Source organism: Ceratotherium simum, chromosome 29, assembly GCF_057802395.1.
Source record: "Ceratotherium simum simum isolate JZ-2026a chromosome 29, ASM5780239v1, whole genome shotgun sequence".
Lineage (NCBI taxonomy): Eukaryota > Metazoa > Chordata > Mammalia > Perissodactyla > Rhinocerotidae > Ceratotherium > Ceratotherium simum.
The window spans coordinates 39,913,485-39,932,845 of record NC_141928.1 but is presented as its reverse complement, the minus strand read 5'-3'; the positions used below and the strand labels follow the sequence as shown (position 1 = coordinate 39,932,845).

The following is a 19,361-nucleotide window of genomic DNA, read 5'->3' as shown; positions in this document are numbered from 1 at the left end:
AGGTATTTTCAGAAATATCATATTCTATTGCTGGAATAAACTAGATGATGCTCTCGACACAGTTTAGTAGCTGCTAGTTGGGTAATGTTGAGTGATTCGGGCACAGGAGGAAGGACTGGGGCTGTCTAGGCTGGAGGGGACCAGAACTATCTTCATATCTCAGAAGGAAGCAGCCTAGTGCATTTCATGTAGAGGCACAAAGCTGGATTAGGACTGGAAGGTAGTAGCCACTGGAGAGTATATTTTAGCACAAGGCAAGGAAGAATTTGCTAGTAGGGCTGAATGAAACGGCTCAAATCTAGAAGTACTGAATTCTTTGTCACTGTAGGTGTCCAAGCAGATGCTGGATGACTGGGGTCAGGGATATTGGAGAGGAACTCCATGCAGCATGTAGATACGACTGAACGAGAAGCCCTCTGAAGCCCCTTCTAACAACACTTTGCACAGTTGGGCAAGTGTCTGAAGTTTGCTTGAGTGGCCGCTAGATTCTCTACTGGTGCAAAGTAGAAATCAGGAACATGACTGACTAACCTAAGAAAATGAAATTTTATTAACAAAATGTGCATCCTTATCTAATGCAATTCATTTTTAATAAATATAAAAAAACCAAAATTTTTGCTTTCCAAAATATTCTCAAAATTGGATTCACTTTCTAAATTATCTTTTTAAATGTCTACCAATATTCTCAAAATTTAATATAACTTGCCATAAAACTGCTTCTATCCATCATCTGCCATCTCTGAATCACTCGTCTGTCTTCTGTGTCTATTGTTCTAGACAGGAACTATGTCTTCCTCTGTTCTACATGGCACATAGCACTGTGCAGCATTCATAATACTACTAATAATTACCATTTACAAAGCACTCATTTCCAGTATCTTATCTAATCCAAGTAAAATTAAGTGGTTAGGTTTTAAAATATGAAGAAATAGGCTGAGAGAAGCTAAGCAACCTGCACAAGTTCATAGGTAAGAACATGCTTCCCAATTTTTATTGTCCTGAACTATGGAGGTTCAGGAAATGCTACAGACTTTCTATCTCTTGGAAATTCACAGTGTACTTTAGCATATTAAAGTCTCTGAGAATTCCTGGAGCAAAGAAACCCGTCGAACTGTAGCCCCAAAGCCTTCAAACATACTTAACTGCTATCTCTTTCCTTCCTTCCTTCCTTTCTCCCTCCCTCCCTCCTTCCCCTCCCTCCCTCCCTCCTTCCTCCATCCCTCTGTATCTACCTACCTATCATCTACTTTTTTTTTCAGAATATGAATTATCTACCAGAATACTAGTTTTTCTATTGGGAATTGCTATAAGTGATAAATAACAAATTCAAGCTCTGTACACCGTCTTTAATTTAATTTACTAGCAGTGTTTCGTAATGTTCAATGCATCAAAAAAATAGTTTTATCACAACTAGAAAGAAATTCAGTTTATCAAAATAGGTTATTCCCACCCAAAAGCTCTCTATGTGGAGAACTCGTCTTTGTCTCTTCTTAGCACTTCAGGCAAACTGAATCTAATAAACAAAAGCCCCAAATACAAGTTCCACTTCCTCCTGTCCCCCGGACTCTCCTGGTGACGCCAGTAGGGGTGGCAAAGTTGCTGGGAGAGTCATCTCTCTTCCCTGTACTGACTCCACAGCTTAGACACAGTCAGGGCCACCGGGATTGCTCTACTGTTCCCATCTCCTTGGTTTTACCATGTGTTCAGGATGCCTTCATACAGTTAGAGTATTTTCTGTCTGGCATCTGCTGAAGCTGCCAGACATATAGCCAAAACTCAGGAGACACACTCTGAAAAGTTAAACATTCCCTGAAAATGGACTTAAGGGCGAGAGACCATTCCAGTTAACTTGACTTGGCTTTTGAATGGCAGCTGTAATGACTAGAAGTCCCTTCTTACACGGGAATGAGAATCACAGATGATCCCCTACATCACTGGCTGAAGTATTTCTGAGCCACCAGGTTCCTCACAGCAGCCTTCACGTCCTTGTTCCTCAGGCTGTAGATGATGGGGTTGAGCATGGGGGTCAGCACTCCATAGAGAAGGGGGATGAGCTGGTCTGAAAGGTCCTCTTTGTCTGTCCCTAGGAAGTCCTTAGACTTGGGCTTCCCGTACATGAAGAATAAAGTCCCATAGAATATGATCACCACAGTGAGGGGGCAGAGCTGGTGGAGAAGGCCTTTTTTCTCCCCTCAGCTGAGGGGATCCTCAGGATGGTAGCAATGATGAATACGTAGGAGACAAAAATGAATAGGACTGGGACCCCCAGGAAGATCACATTTGTTATCCCCATACTGATCCCATTAATGGAGATGTCAGGACAGGCCAACTTCAGGACAGCCAGGATCTCACAGGTGAAGCGGTCGATGACACTGTCCCCACAGAAGGGCAGCTGAATTGTCAAGGATGTGCGTACCACAGAAGCAGCACCACCAACAGCCAGGAGCTGGCAGCCATGGGCATGTAGGCAGCCTTGCTCATGACCCCGGGGTACCTAAGGGGGTTGCAGATGGCCAGGTAGTGATCAAATGCCATCATGCCCAGCAGCACACACTCTGTAGCTCCCATGGCAAAGGAAAGAAACATCTGCACGGCACAGGCTGAGAAGAAGGTGGTTTTCCTGGGGGTCAGGAAGCTGTCGAGAATGAGGGGGACTGATGAGGTTGTGTAGCAGATGTCCAGGAAGGAGAGGTTTCCCAGGAAGACGTACATGGGCGTGTGTAGGCAGGGGTCAAGGGTGGTCACCAGGATGAGGACCCCATTGCCCAGCAGGATCCCCAGGTACATCAGCAGGATGAGCACAAAGAACGTTTTCTCCAGCTTTGGGTGGGCTGAGAGGCTCAGGAGAATGAACCCCACCACAGGGGAGGTCCAACTGGCTTCTTTCATGTGACATCCCCTCTTCGTCAGCAAAGCACAAAAGCAGCACATCAGGTTTTCTCGAGAAGAGTCTCAGGCGTGCGGTATGTGGTGAAGTCCTTGCTGCATAACAGCAGAGCATGTGTGTGTAAGAGAAAAATAACTGAGAGAGACAGCAGAGGAGTCCTTAGCTCTTAGATGAGAGAAGGTCAGAGCTGGAACAGAGCTTACAGTGGGCCAGCACTGGCTGAGGACCTCAAACATTCCAGCTGTGTGTGAGGAATCCTCCAGTGTTGCTGCATCCTCTCATCCCCGTAGAGGCAACTGAGGCCTAGAGAAGGGAAGTGACCTGAGTCTTCTGAGTAAGCTGGTGACAGAGACAGGACTTGAACCCAGCAGAGCTAATCCCCAGTCAGGAAGGCCTTTCCCTCTGCATTATGATTAATGGCTGGAAAATGCTAGGAATTATTTCTCTTTAATGTAAATGTATAGAAATTTCATTTAATCTGACCTTTCTTAGATTCTCAGAGGGGAAAATCCCCAAACGGATCCAATTCTTAGAACTATCAAATTTTCAGGCCTCTTCAAACTTTGGTTACATTTGGAAGGAACTGGTATGAAAGTGTTAATCCACATCCAGACAGAAACACGCCTGGGCGAAGGCTCAGCCATAACAAGGATTGCTTCTTCAGTCTGTCCACCATCAGTGACACAGACTTGACTGTTGTCTGCGTTGGGATTTGCCTATTTTAGATACCGACTGATAGCAACACATGTGGTGGTTCCCACATGGGGAGGAACTTGATGAAGTCAACACAGGGATTGATTGGAGTGATTGCACCCCCATGATGTGATGACAACTGTGCAGCCACCGACCGTCAGCTCAGATATTAACAACCACACTGACCGCAGTCATCAGATAGGAGGGTTTATGCCATCAACTTCTAATTCCATTGCCTTAAAATATTGGAGAAATTCTTAGCCAGGGGTGACTAGGGAATGTTTTTTCTTTGTCCTTTTATGTTTATATTATATTCTTGTGTAATATTCTGGCTCTCTAACCCCACACTTGTGTTCCACACAGGCGGCTGGCTTATAGGAAGGCCCGTATGCCTTTGTGTGGAGGATTTCTAGTCCCTAAACTGCAATTACCCAGACTTTAAATTCAGAATCCTCACCGATAATATTTTGATAGCTCCTTCTTAATTGCAATGGGGTGTGTGTGTGTGTGTGTGTGTGTGTGTGTGTAGCAGTGGCTGGATGACGGAAGACGAATGGTTAGTATTAACGAGCATCTACTCTGTGCCCTATTCTTTGGAACACCCTATGGAGCAGATATTGTCACTCGAGTTTTATACATGAAGTAACCGAAGCTCAGAGGAGCTCAAGATTTTGCTCCGTGGGTTGAATGACAGCGCTGGGGCTGGGTCGCAGGGCCCAAGTCGGAGTTCCTGCCACCAAACAGCTGTCTCCCTCTCTTGGTGCACAGATTTTTGAAAGATTCTGTCTCTCCAAACCAGCTCTGTCCATCCTCTGATCTGTCTGGTCGTCCAGCGGGCCCTCCTCGGTCATGGTAAGAGAGTTAACATCAAACGTGTTGTTGGGCAGCGTGCTCCCTCCTCGGTCCTAGTCAGAGAGTTTACCGCAGACGTGTTGTCCGGCAGCGCGCACCTTTCTCGGTCCCGGTGAGAGCTGACGTCAGACGTGCCATCTGGCAGCGCGCTCCCTCCTGGGCCCTGGTCAGAGTTTACCTCAGAAGGGCTGGCGGGCAGCGCGCTCCCTCCTCAGTCCTGGTCAGACAGTTTACGACAGACGTGCTCTCCGGCAGCGCGCTCTCTCCTCGGTCCTGGTCCCAGTTTACGTCAGACGTGCTCTCCGGCAGCGCAGCTCCCGCCCTGAATTGACCCGGGGTTTCTTCACCTCTGCACTATTGACATTCTGGGCTGGAGAATTCTTTGTCGTGGGGGGCTGTCCTGTGCCTTGTAGAATGTCAACAGCGCCCCTGGCCTCTGCTCACCTGTTGCCAGTAGCACCTGCTCCCTGAGTTGTGACAACTAAAAATGTCCCGACATTGCCTAATGTTTCTGGGAGGAGAGGGAGGGGCACAACTGTGCCCAGCAGAGGGCTAATCCCGGAGAGGTCTCCCCTCATGCAGCCAGAGGTCTCCCTGTATTTCCTGGGCAAGCCTACTGCCCTTCCCCCGCCCTCAGCATGAGGGATGTGTGCTCAGCACAGGCCCACTCTGGGCGCCCACCGTGAACTTCTGCCCCAACTTATCTCACGTTCCTCCCACCGCCTCTCCCGGCCCCTCCAGAAAATCAAAAGCAAACAGTACAGTGCCACAAACAAGATTCAACAGTGACAAGGACAGGCTGTGGTTGCAGAGGCCAAGGGAAGCGGTTTCTGTTAGAGAAGCCATCCTGTCCACTCCCATCAGACAAATCTTTGCACACAGAAGCTTCTGCCCGTGGATAATGTGTGTGGGCGTGAGTGACGTACAGGATTTGACCTGTGTTAGAGCTGCATCCACGCAAGTCTTAGTGCCTGTCGTGGAAAAGCTGCTGATTGAAAGCTGGTTCAATTGGAATGAACTGAACTAGGAAGACCCTGCACACTGAGACCAGAGCTGTGGGACCTGCCCCCGCCCGTGACATGGATATTCTGGGTAGCTTGAGCAAGTCCCTTCTCCTCCCTAGGCCTCAGCTTCCCCGCATGCAGCATGAGAAGGCTGAATCAGGTGCTTCCCAGGGCATCCCAACTCTGTCGGGCACTGCGGGGTGCTGTCCTAGGCAGGCAGGGAGCAGTGCTTGGTGAAGGTGACTCCGCACTCCTTTGGGTGTGGGGAGTGTGTGTGTGTGTGTGTGTGTGTGTTAAGGGGAGATCTGAATGCTTGGTTTCCCATCAAGAAATGGTCAGCAAGAAGTAGAGCTGTGTCGGGCTTTGGAGGGGACTCAGGACGGAAGAAAACCAAGAGCTCCCACACCTACAGCGGGAGGAGGGAGGGCGGGGCAGCCAGCAGGAGAGCAAGGGGCAGGGAAGCTTCCACCTTGGCGCCTGCATCCTGCAGGTGTGGTGCCTCCGCTTGTCCCAGGGACCCGGCCTTGCTGTGGTCTCGTCCCCACCTGTCTCGGGAGCCAGCAGGCAGCTGAGAAATGGGAGGCAACCCAGTGTGGTCAAAAGAGCCGCACATCCTCTCCTACGGCCTTTCTGGAGAGCCGTGTGCCTAGAAAAAGGAAAAACCTGAAAAACCTGCACACCCATCACCCCAGCAATCCCACCTCTGGGAGATAATTCTGAAGAACCAATGAGAGCGGAGGGCCAGCATCTCGCAACAATGGCGTTCATCACAGCAGTATTTGTGAGTGAAAATCAACAAAAACAAAATAACTGTCCACCAATAAATGCCTTAGTCAATTGAGCCATTTCATATAAGGGAATATTAGGCAGACATTAAACTTCTGTTTATATTTTTTACACTATAATATTATGACATTACAATGATAAATTAAAAGAGAGAAGACAAAATTGTAGACACTGTTACTATCTCAATCAGGTAAATGACGTGTGTGGATACAAGTGACTGGAGAAAATTATAGCAAGGTCAACAGGGGCGAGGGCTTCCTCTTTGAACGACTTCAGTATCACCAAATTTTCTGTCCATACAATGGGCACAAGTTACTTTGTGTTCAGGGGAGAAAATCTCAGTGTTTCTAAAAGGAAAGGGAGAAAAAAGGAAAGAGTAGCCGCAGACTGGGACTCAGACGAAGAGGGTCTGGGTCCCGGCTCGCGGGTCTGCTCACCCTCTGACCCGAGGAAGGCCCTCTCTTCTGAGCGTCTGCAGGAGGGGGTGGGAATCCTGCCCACCTCCCTCCCCGGCTCCGGGCTTCGTGTGAGGGTGGAGCAGCAAGGGCAGGGCAGGAGTCCTGGTCAGTGGGAGCCCCGGGGAGCGTGGGGGACGGCCCCGCTCCCTCCCCGCTGCTCCCCGCGGCTCCAGCACCTCTGCGGGCAGGAGTCCCGGAGCAGGGGCAGGGCGGGGAGGAAAGTCCGTCTTTGGGAAATGCTCTGCAGAAGGCGCGGCCTCCGCCTCTGTCCTCGCCGTAGCCCAGCTCTCCCCCCGTGTCCTGCTTGTGGCCACTCCTCTGCGTCTCCTGATCCCAGACAGGATTCTCAACTCCTCACAGCGCCCCGGGCCAGACCCTGGATGCCAGGGAAAGACCCCAGACCCTCCCCTGCCCCACTTCCGTTACCTCTGAGACCCTCATTCTTCCTTCTCCTCCCAACTCCTGGGAACTTGAGCCTCTGGTGGGTGTTTCTCTCACGTCCTTCCTCCAGCTGTGCAGGCTGACTGGGTGTCTCAGCCACAGACTCCTCACGTAGAGCACATGTCATCCTGGTCTGAGGCCCGGAAATCCCAAGGGATTTCCCCAGCGGTGAAGGGAGACCTCAAGCAGCAGCCGTGGACGCCAACAGGGACCCTGCTGATCCCAGGAGCAATTTAAAGGTTGGAATGTCAAGTGTGCACAGAGTGCAGGCCCTCAGCATACCTGGGGGCTGCAGGGACCACACCCCCCTGTCCCAGTCAGAGGCAGTGACTGGGACACGGCCAACTGGAGGTGGAGAGGAGCCCACAGCAGAGGCCGGCTTCCTCGGAGCTTGTCCCAGGGTCTCAGAGAAGCCAGGGCTGGCTTCAGGGACAGAGAAAATGTCCCCAGTTTGAAGTCCTAGATGTTCAGAATGGGGAGGTAGGCCAGATGCCTAACAAAAACCAGCAGCAGAATTAGCTCCGTTCATTGAGCTGCCCCACGCGCCAGTCACCGTGACAGACACTTCACACAAACTATATAAAGTCACTAAACCCAGCAGTCCATGTGTACTGAGTATCGACTTCCAGTCTTCCCTGGGAGACTGCATTATTAGCCCCCTATTTTTTTATTTGAGGAAACAGACTTTAAATGTAAGCAGTTTACCAAAGACCACGTGTCTTGTGAACAGCAGAGCTGGGATTTCAATCTCAGTACACCTGCGTCTGTTTATCGTCATGGATAGCATCATCATCTTCACCACCACCATGATTAGTGAGTATTACTTACTTGAAACAAAATTTAAAAGGTATAGAAGAATATATAATAAAAATTAACTCTGTCTCCAGTCACCCAGTAATTCTCCCTCAAGGCACTTTTTTGTCTGTTTTTTTTCCCAGAAATATTGTAAGCATATACTAATGAGTATTTTGGAGACAAATTTAGCACAAATACACACTGTCTTAATATTTTGATTTCTCACTTAACAAGATACCTTGGAGTGTTTTCCTGGACAAAAACATATTATAGGGCTGCCTCATTCTTTTAATTGGCTGCATGTATTCATTGTAAGGATGTACCATGATTTAATTAACCAGTCTTATGTTGACAGACATTTAGATTTTCCAATCTTAGGCTATTATAATCAGTGCTGCAACAAATAAATATCCTTGCATATTTATAATTTAGCACATGTGGTAAAATATATCTGTTTTATGTACATTTGTAATTTTTAGATATTACCAAATTTACACATTCCTGTCATCGGTGTGTGAGGATGTCTGTTTCCCACGCTCTGCCAACAGTATGTTGACCTGGAGACTTTCTGCTCTTTGCCAATCTGATAGGTGAAAAGTGACATCACATTGTTGTATTTAAAACTTTTGGTTTTTAAAATAATTTAAAATGTGAAATACAGCATACACATATATAAATGCATATAAAAGGATGTAAAACATATTTTAAATGTAAAGAATAACAAAGTAAGCACCACCTAATTTAAGAAACAGAGCACTGCCAGTAAGTTTGAAGCTCCCTGGCTATTCCTTCCCACTCCTAGTCCTCTCTCTCCTCCCAGAGATAACCTCACTCCTGATTTAAGTTATAATCATTTTCTTGCTTTTCTTGAATTTTGTCACCTATGATGCATCCTTAAACAGTATAGTTTAGATTTTCCTCTTAGTAAACTCTACATAAATTGAATCATTTGTAGATGTTCTTTTTGACCTGTTTCTTCAATATCATGTTTGTGACATTCGTTCATGTTTATGAGTGTAGCTAAGTTCACTAATTTGTAGCACTAAATTCTGTTATATGAATGTAGCACAGATTATTTATGCATTCAACTTTGATGAATAATTGGGTTGCTTCCTGACTGAATGCTGTTATATTTTACACATTTCTCCTGATATACATGTGTATTCCCAATTGTCCTAGTTGTGTTTACAACTCATCCTTTCTCCACCCATCTGCAATACCATCTCTGTCATATATCAAGTTTCTAAACATGAATGGGTCTGCTTCTGGGATCTCTATTCTTTTCTGTTGGTTTATTTGTCTATTCCTGTGTCAATGCTACACTGCCTTAACTAATATTGCTTTATAGTATGTTTTGATTCCTTATAGGGTAACTCCCTTTTTCCCCACCCTGTACTTCTTCAAATGTGTCATGGCTGTTCTTGATTCTTTGTTCTTCCATATAAGTTATTGAACCAGCCTCTTAAATTCTACAATAATTCTTTCTGAGATTTAACTACCGGGATTACATAGAATCTATAGATCAATTTGGGGAAGACTAACATCTCTATAATACCGAGTTTTCCAACCCATGAATGGGAAGTATTTCTCTCTTTATTTTAATATCATTCACAATATTTTATAATTTATAATATTACACATAAACATCTTGGAGCTCTTTTGCCAGATTTACCCCTGTATGGTGGTATTTACTTATTTATTTTATTGAGGTCATATTGGCTTATAACGTTGTACAAATTTTGGGTGTGCATTATTATATTTCAGTTTCTGTATAGACTGCATCATGTTCACCACCAAGAGTCTAGTTTTTAGCCATTACCTTACACATGTGCCCTTTTATCCCTTTCGCCCTCCCCCCACCCTGTCCTCTTCTGGTAACCACTAATCTGTTCTCCTTATCTATGTGTTTGTTTATCTTCCACATATGAGTGAAATCATACCATATTTATCTTTCTCTGTCTCACTTATTTCACTTAGCATAATACCCTCAAGGTCCATCTGTGTTGTTGCAAATGGCATGATTTTTGTCTTTTTCGTGGCTGAGTGGTATTCCATTGTGTATATATATACCACATCTTCTTTATTCATTCAACTGTTGATGGGCACTTGGGTTGCTTCCATGTCTTGGCTATTGTGAATAATGCTGCGATGACCATAGGGGTGCATAAATCTCTTTGAATTGCTGATTTCATATTCTTTGGGTAAATACCCAGTAGTGGGATAGCTGAGTCATGTGGTGGTGTTTGTATTTATATTTAATATAAATATATAAAATATATTTTATATTTAAATATATATATTTATATTTCTTGGTATCTTTAAAAAATATTTCATAATCTGTTGCTGGAATATAGAAATGCAATAGACTTTTTAAAAATATTGATTTAGTTTCTAGTGACCTTGCTAAACTCTCTTTTTAATATGTTTCAAATTATTTTAGATTATTTACATAGTAGGCAATAATAACATCTGTGAATAATGACAGTTTTTTTCCTTCCTTCAAAAGTGTTAGACTTGTTGTCTCTTTTTCTTATCCCACTGCATTGGCTGGGACCTCAAGTTCAATGCTGCAAGTTTCTATCATGAATGGGTGTTGTTTTTGAAACACTTTTCCTGCTTCACTTGATATGATCATGTGATTTGTCTCTTTTGTCCTGTTAATATAGTAGCTTGCATTGACCAATCTTTGACCACTCAACCAGCCTTGCATTCAACCTCCCAGCTTGATGAAGCCATCCAGAATTGTAACTGGAGTCACATCATTGCTTTGTTGTCACTGTTTACCTCAATGTGTTGTATAATTACTATTACTATTATTAGTTACTATTCCCCCATATATTAATCTTTACAATTTGGTATCAAGAATTAAATAGAATTTGTTGGTCTTATGCATTTCATTGTTCTCCACTGTCTCTTATATGCCATATCCATCACATTCTTTCAATTATTTATTTTTAACTATTTGTTGGGAGAACTTTCTAAATAAAATTTCTTTTTCAGAAAGAGATTATAGGTGTGTGTGCTTTCTGACATGACAGCGAGTGTCTTTTTAACCTTCATATCTGTGCAATGGTCAGGGATGTGTACAATTCCAGACTCACAAACCATTTCCCTCAGAACTCTGTACACCTAGTTCCACTGACTTCTACATTTAGGCTGCAGAGCAGCAGGCCAATGGCAGTTATATTCTCATTGCTTGTTAGGAAACATGCTTTTCTTCTATGGAAAAGTCCATGGAATTGTTTTGGGATGTACGGGAATGAAAAGTTATCCTTGGATCTACAGAGTGATGTCTTTTGCCACAATTCTCACCTGGTGATTGATGAATCTTTTATGAACGAAATACCTAAAACTTGTGTTCAATGAAATTGTCTTTTTTTCTTTTTAATTATTATTTGTCTTTCATCTGCTATGTTTTCTCTTCATGAATTCCAAGATGGATCCCCTAGTTTATCTTTCATGCCTCTTATCTTTTCTCAAATAATTTAAATCTCTTTGTCTTTTTTCTCTGAAGTCTAGGAGAGCAATTTAAGTTATTTTTTTTATTTTTATTTTTTGTGAGTAAGATCAGCCCTGAGCTAACATCCATGCCAATCCTCCTCTTTTTTTGCTGAGGAAGATCAGCTCTAAGCTAACATCTATTGCCAATCCTCCTCCTTTTTTTCCCTTTTACTCCCCAAAGCCCCAGTAGATAGTTGTATGTCATAGTTGCACATCCTTCTAGTTGCTGTATGTGAGACGCCGCCTCAGCATGGCTGGAGAAGCGGTATGTTGGTGCGCACCTGGGATCTGAACCCGGGCCGCCGGTAGCGGAGCACGCGCACTTAACTGCTAAGCAACGGGGCTGGCCCTTAAGTTATTTTTAATTTAAAAATTACTTCCAAAGCATGTCCTGTCTACTTTTAAATACTTTCTACTGAATTTTATTTGATCAATAATGTGGTATTTTTTCCCCTAAGAAAATGTTCTCATCTCCCAGTCATCTTTTCTCCTAGCCTCTTTTTATAGTCTGCTCTTGTTTTATTGATGCGTTAGACTCTTGAATTCCACTAAGAATACTACTGAGAATTTTCTTTAACCTTTTCACCATCTTCCTGCAATAACTCTTTTTCAGCAAAGGCTGTTTGTTTTCGTTGTTAGTTTGTTTCCTCTCTGTTGGATTAAAAGTTCATATTAACTATGAGAGATTTTCTATTCTGCTCATTCTTTTACCTGGATTTCTAGCTTGATTACTATTGGGAGCTGGCTTGACATTCCTCACCAATCATGTGGGTGATCCTTAGATGGCTCCTGGTGAACATCACCTCTGTCTCCCTCTGATTACTGTGTAGCTTTGGGGATTCCTAGGTAGAAAAGCAAGTGATGGCCCTCACTTAGCTTCATGCTTGCTCAAGGCAGGTCAGGTGGTTAGTAGAGTTCGTGTGATCCTCCTCAACATCTCTTAGTTTCCACGTTACTCTGATGACCTGTGGGAGGCCAAGGCTATCTAGGAGCAGAACGCAGGGGTGAATAACATTTTCAAAAAGGGAAAAGAAAAAAGGCCTGAGCTTTTGGTGCTTGCATCAGTTTTGCCACATCTTCCTCCCTCCCGTCTATGCTCTAAGGGCGTGAATGATTTCCTGGTGGGGACCTTGATTAAGTACACAGGAAAGAGGTTAATTATGGCAACATAGGGAGGGAACAATCTAGGAAATAGTTTTGAGAATTAATATGACAACAACAAAAAAATTAATACGACAATAAGGAGAAATAAACAATGAGCATAAAGATAAAAATATTACTATTTAATATGGAGTAGGAAAAGTTGAAAGATAACGTAAAAGTAAGGACCCATTCAAATATGTTCAAAGAAAGACGCCACAGAGCAACTGAATTACAGACCTACAGACTAGAGCTTTTCATTAGTTAAACAATGAAACTTGAAGAGTTACTTTCCCTGACATCAATTTGTTCAGTATCCAACACAGAGAAGGAGAACTATAGGGCTAGGTGAACAAGCATATATTTGTGTAGAATTTCTTACAGAATGGGGTGAAAAAAGTCCCATTAAGCGCATTCTGTTCACAGAGAGCTCTTCTGTGTAATAAGATTCTGTATAACTAGATTTACCTATATAAACTTCGATGAAGTTGGCCCTTCATCTTATCCTCTGAGACCCTCGGGTGAGAGCAACCAGGGAGCATAGAACCTTTAGTACCTCTCCACCATCACTGGCTGAAGCATTTCTGAGCCACAAGCTTCCTTACAGCAGTCTTCATGTCCTTGTGCCTCAGGCTGTAGATGATGGGGTTGAGCATGGGGGTCACCACCCCATAGAAGAGGAAGGTGAGCTTGTCTGAAATATATTCTTTGTCTGCTCCCAGCAGATCCTTGGACTTGGGCTTCCCGTACATAAAGAGGATGGTCCCATAGAAGATAACCACGACTGTGAGGTGGGCAGAGCAGGTAGAGAAGGGCTTTTTCCTCCCCTCTGCTGAGGGGATCCTCAGGATGGTAGCAATGATGAACATGTAGGAGACAAAGATGAACAGAACTGGGACCCCCAGGAAGATCACACTGGCTACCCCCATACTGATCACATTGATGGTGATGTCAGCACAGGCCAACTTCAGGACAGCCAGGATCTCACAGGTGAAGTGGTCGATGACATTGTCCCCACAGAAGGGCAGTCGCATTGCTAAGGATGTTTGAGCCATGGCGGTAGTGCTTCCAGCTGCCCAGGAGCCAGCAGCCATGGACACGTAGGCAGCTTTGCTTATGACCTCAGGGTACCTGAGGGGGTTGCAGATGGCCACATAGCGATCAAATGCCATCACGCTCAGGAGCACACTCTGTGGCTCCCATGGCAAAGAAGAGAAACATCTGCACGGCACAGGCTGAGAAGGAAATGGTTTTCCTGGGGGTCAGGAAGCTGTCGAGAATGAGGGGGACTGAGGAGGTTGTGTAGCAGATGTCCAGGAAGGAGAGGTTCCCCAGGAAGAAGTACATGGGCGTGTGCAGGCGGGAGTCAAGGGTGGTCACCAGGATGAGGACCCCGTTGCCCAGGAGGATCCCCAGGTACATCAGCAGGATGAGCACAAAGAACGTTTTCTCCAGCTTTGGGTGTGCTGAGAGGCCCAGGAGGATGAACCTCACCACGGGAGAGGTCCAACTGGACCTGTACATTGTGCATCTGCTCTGTCACCTGCAGGAACTCAGAAAGCCAACTTCATGATTCCCTGATGCCTTAAGTGGCAAGAAAGCCAGCGAGGAAACTCACTTTGTTGAGCAACTGGAAAACAGCTCTGGCAATCTGTGGGGATCCCTGCGCTGTTCTAAGTAAAATACAGAGAATTTGATCAATATCTACTTTGTCATGTTTGGCTGCCCATAGAGATGTTTGAAATGTCACCTGACTGGATTTAATTTTTCTAATCACATTCAAGATAGCCATCACATATTTACTTCAAGTTACACCATGTGTGGCTGATTCATTTTAATCAATTTTGTGAGAAGTGTTATACTCCATGTGTATGTTTTCCCCCCTTTGGGGCATAGGACTAGTAGAAATAAGTGATTTTCTTCCTCTTCAATTCCTGACCATTCCCCGCTCCAAGCACTGATAGATACTACCTTCTTCCTGTTTTATGGTTCTCTCTCACAATCCACAGGCCCCTGGGCTGGTCCTTCATTCATCCCTTCACTCACCTGCCAATCTCCTCTAGAGCACTAACCAAAGAACTGGCCTTTGCCGGTCACTCAGTGCGTGGGAATCAAGTCCCTCTTCCTCTCTGGGCCTCCATTTGTTAATACTCACCCTGGAATGGATTGTTTTTAGAGATCTTCCATCCCGGAGACCAAATGATCTCATGAATTCCTAGTTCTTGGACTTTCTGTCATACCACTGAGACGTCCTTTTGTCTTTCCTCAAAATTCTCGTCATGCCACTTAGTTACAAGCGATGAGGCCAGGAATGGGGCTGGGCCCACAAGAATTTACATATTCTTTTAAAAGTGCTCTCTTACCTTTTTTGTAAATAAGTTGATAAAGAAAATCACTTCTCTGCTGTCTGGGAATAGTCAAGAGGCCGAAAATAGCCAATCTGGTCTAAAATTAGCAGCCAGCGCAGTTAGCACCTGAAATGGGTGAAAGCTAAGTTTTCTTGTCTTTGTTCCGTGTTTGGGTAAAATCCACAAGGGACCATCCATCGCATATATAGAGCCATTTAAATCCCACCCTGCTATTGGGATTATTCTAGTCCCTGAAGTGATTTAAAATTTAGAAATTGAAGTGACAAAGTTTAGAAACTTTTTATACATCTGAGATTATGTCCCCAGGATCCAATTATTCTGAAGTCCCTCCAGAAATACTTTCTTCCCCTCCCTTCCTTTGTACCCATCTGCTAGCTACGGGAAAGCATTAGAGAGAAAGAGTCATCCTGGCCCTGCCGGAATTAACACAAACCCCCAATCAGTGAGAACTCTCAGCAGATAGACCCTGGAGAATATGAAACCCACTGTACAGGACGAGTCCTTGCATCTCAGGATCCCTGGCCATTTCCAAATTCAGGCTCTCAGGGTTGGAAAGAAGCAAGTAACCTAGAAGGTCCCCTATTCTCTGTGTCCCATCAAATAGATTCTGAGCTAATAGCATAGGCCAGGCCTTTAAAGTGCATTGGGAGAGTCATAAATGAATCTGGTCCTGCCTTCTGAGAGTTACACCGGTATAGCAGCCATGGGCTTGAAAAAGGCCAGTTGATCACAGAAGTCCTGTTGTTTGAAGTCTTTCTTACGTGCCTGTGATGAGTATCCTGTATCTGCACTTCTGTGAGATCATGGCTGGTTTACCATTGGGATCTGGTAACACCTCCACTTCCAAGATCCAAACTGAGAGCTGTGACTGCCCAGGCAGCAGCTAGAAGCATCTTAAACCTGGACCACTGTTTTCTGACACACCATGGTTTCTTAACCACATTCTAGTTTTCCCCTTCTCATTTAATACTAATACTGGGGTTGGTGATTGGCACATGTGTCGAGCTCTTGTTCCACAGATATCTTTGGTGTACAAGAGGAGCTTGCCCAGTGTCAGGAACAAATAAAAGACTTGGATGATTCCTCCCACTTCTTCCATAAATGAAACATGCTTGCCTTGTGCATTGGCTTCTACAAATCTTAGAATCAAATATATGGCACATTTATGGTCATAAATCATTATGCCTTGCATCTATTTTTTCTTTCTGTGAAATATACATACAGAAGAGTGTAAAAAGTATATGTGCAATATTTAAGGAAAAATAATAAAATATAGATGATGTACCCTCCAAAAGGTTAAGAATTAGAATGTTCCAGTACCTTAAATGCACCTCTTATTTCTCTCCCCTGTTATAGTCCCTTCTTCCCTCTCTTCCAGAGGTGACTACTATTCTGACTTTCATGGAAATCCCTTTCATCTAGGCAGAATCTTAATGATCCCCATCTCACTCCATGATTTCCGTCCTGTGGTGATTCCGTCAAACACTAACCTAGGTGCTGCTGTGAAGGGATTTTGTCAATGTAATTAAAGTCTCCAATCAGTTAACTTTGAGATTAGAAGATTATCCAGGTGGGCCTGACCCAGTCAGATTAGCCCTTTATCAGCAGAGTTTTCTCAGGCTAGCAGCAGAAGTAGAAGTCAGATTCAAAGCATGGGAGGGATTCCATGGATGGAGGGGGCCACAAGCAAGCACCAGAGAACTGGCACAAGAAGCCTAGAACGACCCCTGCCAACAGCCAGAAGGAAACGGGGACCATGTCCAACAACCCCCAGGAACTGTATTCCTCCTGAATGAGCTTGGAAGTGGATTTTTTCTAAGAGCTCAGCCAAGCCCACCAAGACTTCTTACTTACAGAACTGTTAGGTAATAATTGGGTGTTGTTTTAAGCTGCTAGTTTTGTGGTAGTTTGTAACACAGCAATAGAAAACAAAAATACATTCTATTGATTTCCTTCATAGTTTACCACCTATAAATGTATCAGTGTCCAATGCATTGTTTCACTTTGAAAAACTGAATAACAATTGCAAACCTAGTTTTTTAAAGAAAGGGAAAAATTGCCACTATTTAGGGGAAAACTAATCTGAGAATATAAGCTGATGGTTTTAATAGCCTCTTCTGGGTCGGTCAAGCAGGGCTGTAGTGTGGCCAGATACCAGATATCTGGCAGAAATACCAGAGAGAACGGTTTGCTTTATGTTTTCTGCTTCCACGCTCTTGCTGTGGTCCACTTACCACTCTTAGGAACAGGCCAAAGCAGAATATTTATGTGGGGTGAAATGAGTGTCCTCAGCCAACCCAAGCAGCAAGGCATGGAGAGAGAAGAGGGAATTTTATCAATGCAAGGTCAAGACAAGGCAAGTACAGGAGGGACTGTCAGAAAAAACAAAAACAAACAAACAAAACAAACTATGTCCCAGCTTGGAGGCAGTCAGGCAGGAGGAGTTCTTTCTTACTCAGACTTTGTTCTTTTCAGGCCTTCAACTGATTGGATGAGGCCCACCTACATTGGGAAGGCAATCTGCTTTACTAAGTCTACAGAATCAAGTATTAATCTCATTCAGAAACACCCTCACAGACACACCCAGAATAATATTTGACTGAACATCTAGGTACCCCATGGCCCAGTCAAGTTGACACATAGCATTAACACAGTGGGGTATGAAATTTTAGGAACTTACTAGAAATCATCTTCCTTCTGAATTTGAAGGTACTGCTGGTGTGAAGGCAGAAGCCGTTCTGATTCTTGATTCCTGAGTAAAGGGAAATCTCATTTAAAGTGGAGTCAGGAGGCCGGAAGGGGAGCTCTCACGCAGTACCACTTGAAGTCAATGATAGGAAAGATTGTCAATTACAGACCTCAACAGGAAGGATGTCAACTACAGACCTCAACAGGAAAAGATGTACATTGCATCCCCAACAAGAAATCAACTACGCCAGCAACTCAGCTAATGAGAAACTGTCACCACCCTGAACCATCACATACCACCAATGGACTTTTGTTCAAAACAATGCCTTCCAACCTCTCCTTTTTCTCTGTAAAATAACGTTCCTCTCCTTTGCTTGCTGGACTTGCCTATGGCTTTTGCTATAGCCTGCTTGTCCTGAATTGCAATTCTTTGCTGTTCCTGAATAAACCCACTTTACCGGTACAATAACAGGCTGTTTTATTTTTTGAGGTTAACGATAGTTTTTTTCTTCCTGGAAGGATACAGTACCCATGCTCTCAACTGTATGGATTGTCCCTCAGTCCAGAAAGCCATTGTTTCATCCTTTCTGGAGAATAAACTTTTTGTTGAGGTAGGTTAGGGACAGTTGACCAATGTCATGGAATGAGGAAGGGGTGTAGGGACTTCTGTTTCTTATCCATTTTTACCTAATCCTAATCCTCCTTATTTTAGCAGCACCCCCTTCACCCCTGGTCCTAGAGGGACCTGGTATAGTGAGTTCCTCTGTGCTGGAAATCGGGTTGTTGCTCAGCTCTCTTAGTTTCTGGCTTAGGGTTTGGCTCTATCTGATCTGCTATGGAAATGATCCACTTTGCAGCCTTCAAAATATTGTCACTCTGATGTCTCCTTTCTTCTCCTCATTTTAAAAAACATTAAACGAAACAAAAAGACTTTACTGCAGTTTTCATGGGTTTCAGGAGGGAGCAAAATGAGATGCATATGTTCAGTCCTCATTTATGCCTCAGTCCTGATTTCATGCAGTTTCTAACATCCTCTATTATTTTCCTATTTATTTTAGTCATTGTCTCTTGTTTGTTTTCCTCCTGCTGTAAGTTTCACAGAGGCAGGAGTTTTTCCCCTCATTGTTCACAGAGGGATCCTAAGTATAAAAACTGGACCTGGCTCACAGTAGGCACTCAGTAAATAGTTGCTGAATTAAGGAATAAATGAATTTGTGACCTACCCTTGTTTTCTTCTTTCCCCTATGTTAGCTCTTCTTTTTTATATTTTATTTTATCTTTATCCCATCTTTTTGATGTCTATTTTTGTAAACATTGTATAATGTGCATGACATAATGGTACAGTAGAACATCTATATATTTTACAAGTAAATAAACATACAGTGTAAATTGTAAGGAAATGTGATTTTAAATCCTAGGAGACCATTGACCCCAGATACCTAGCTTCTGGCTGTGGCTCCACCCTTCCAAATGTTGAACAAACCTTCCTTTTCTAAGTGGCTCTTAAACACCGGAAGCATCTCTCTTGAGCAGAGCAAGGTTGACAGTTCAGGACTTCTGGCCCCGTTTGGAGGAGATCTGCCAGCTTCCTTTTTGTCTGCATCATATGTCCTTTTTTGCCAGAGGTCACCCATGGTAAACAGGGGCCGGTGACTGCCCTCATCGAGATTTTGGAAAGTCACCCCTGAGCTGCGGAACTTGAGGTTCCGGATTGGAGTCTCTCTCTCCCCACTTGGGTTTCTCCTGC

The 19,361-nt window shown here is 44.2% G+C and overlaps 1 protein-coding gene and 1 pseudogene across 1 annotated transcript; both read right to left on the bottom strand.

Annotated features, from left to right (window-relative positions):
- Window positions 1-1,336: 1,336 nt before the first annotated feature.
- Window positions 1,337-5,302, bottom strand: LOC101391140 (olfactory receptor 2S2-like; annotated as a pseudogene).
- Window positions 5,303-13,123: 7,821 nt separating this feature from the next.
- Window positions 13,124-14,081, bottom strand: LOC101391389 (olfactory receptor 13C7-like). The gene is given in 2 exon segments (XM_087419611.1): window positions 13,124-13,742; window positions 13,744-14,081. Coding segments are annotated over 2 exon segments (957 nt in total).
- Window positions 14,082-19,361: the final 5,280 nt, after the last annotated feature.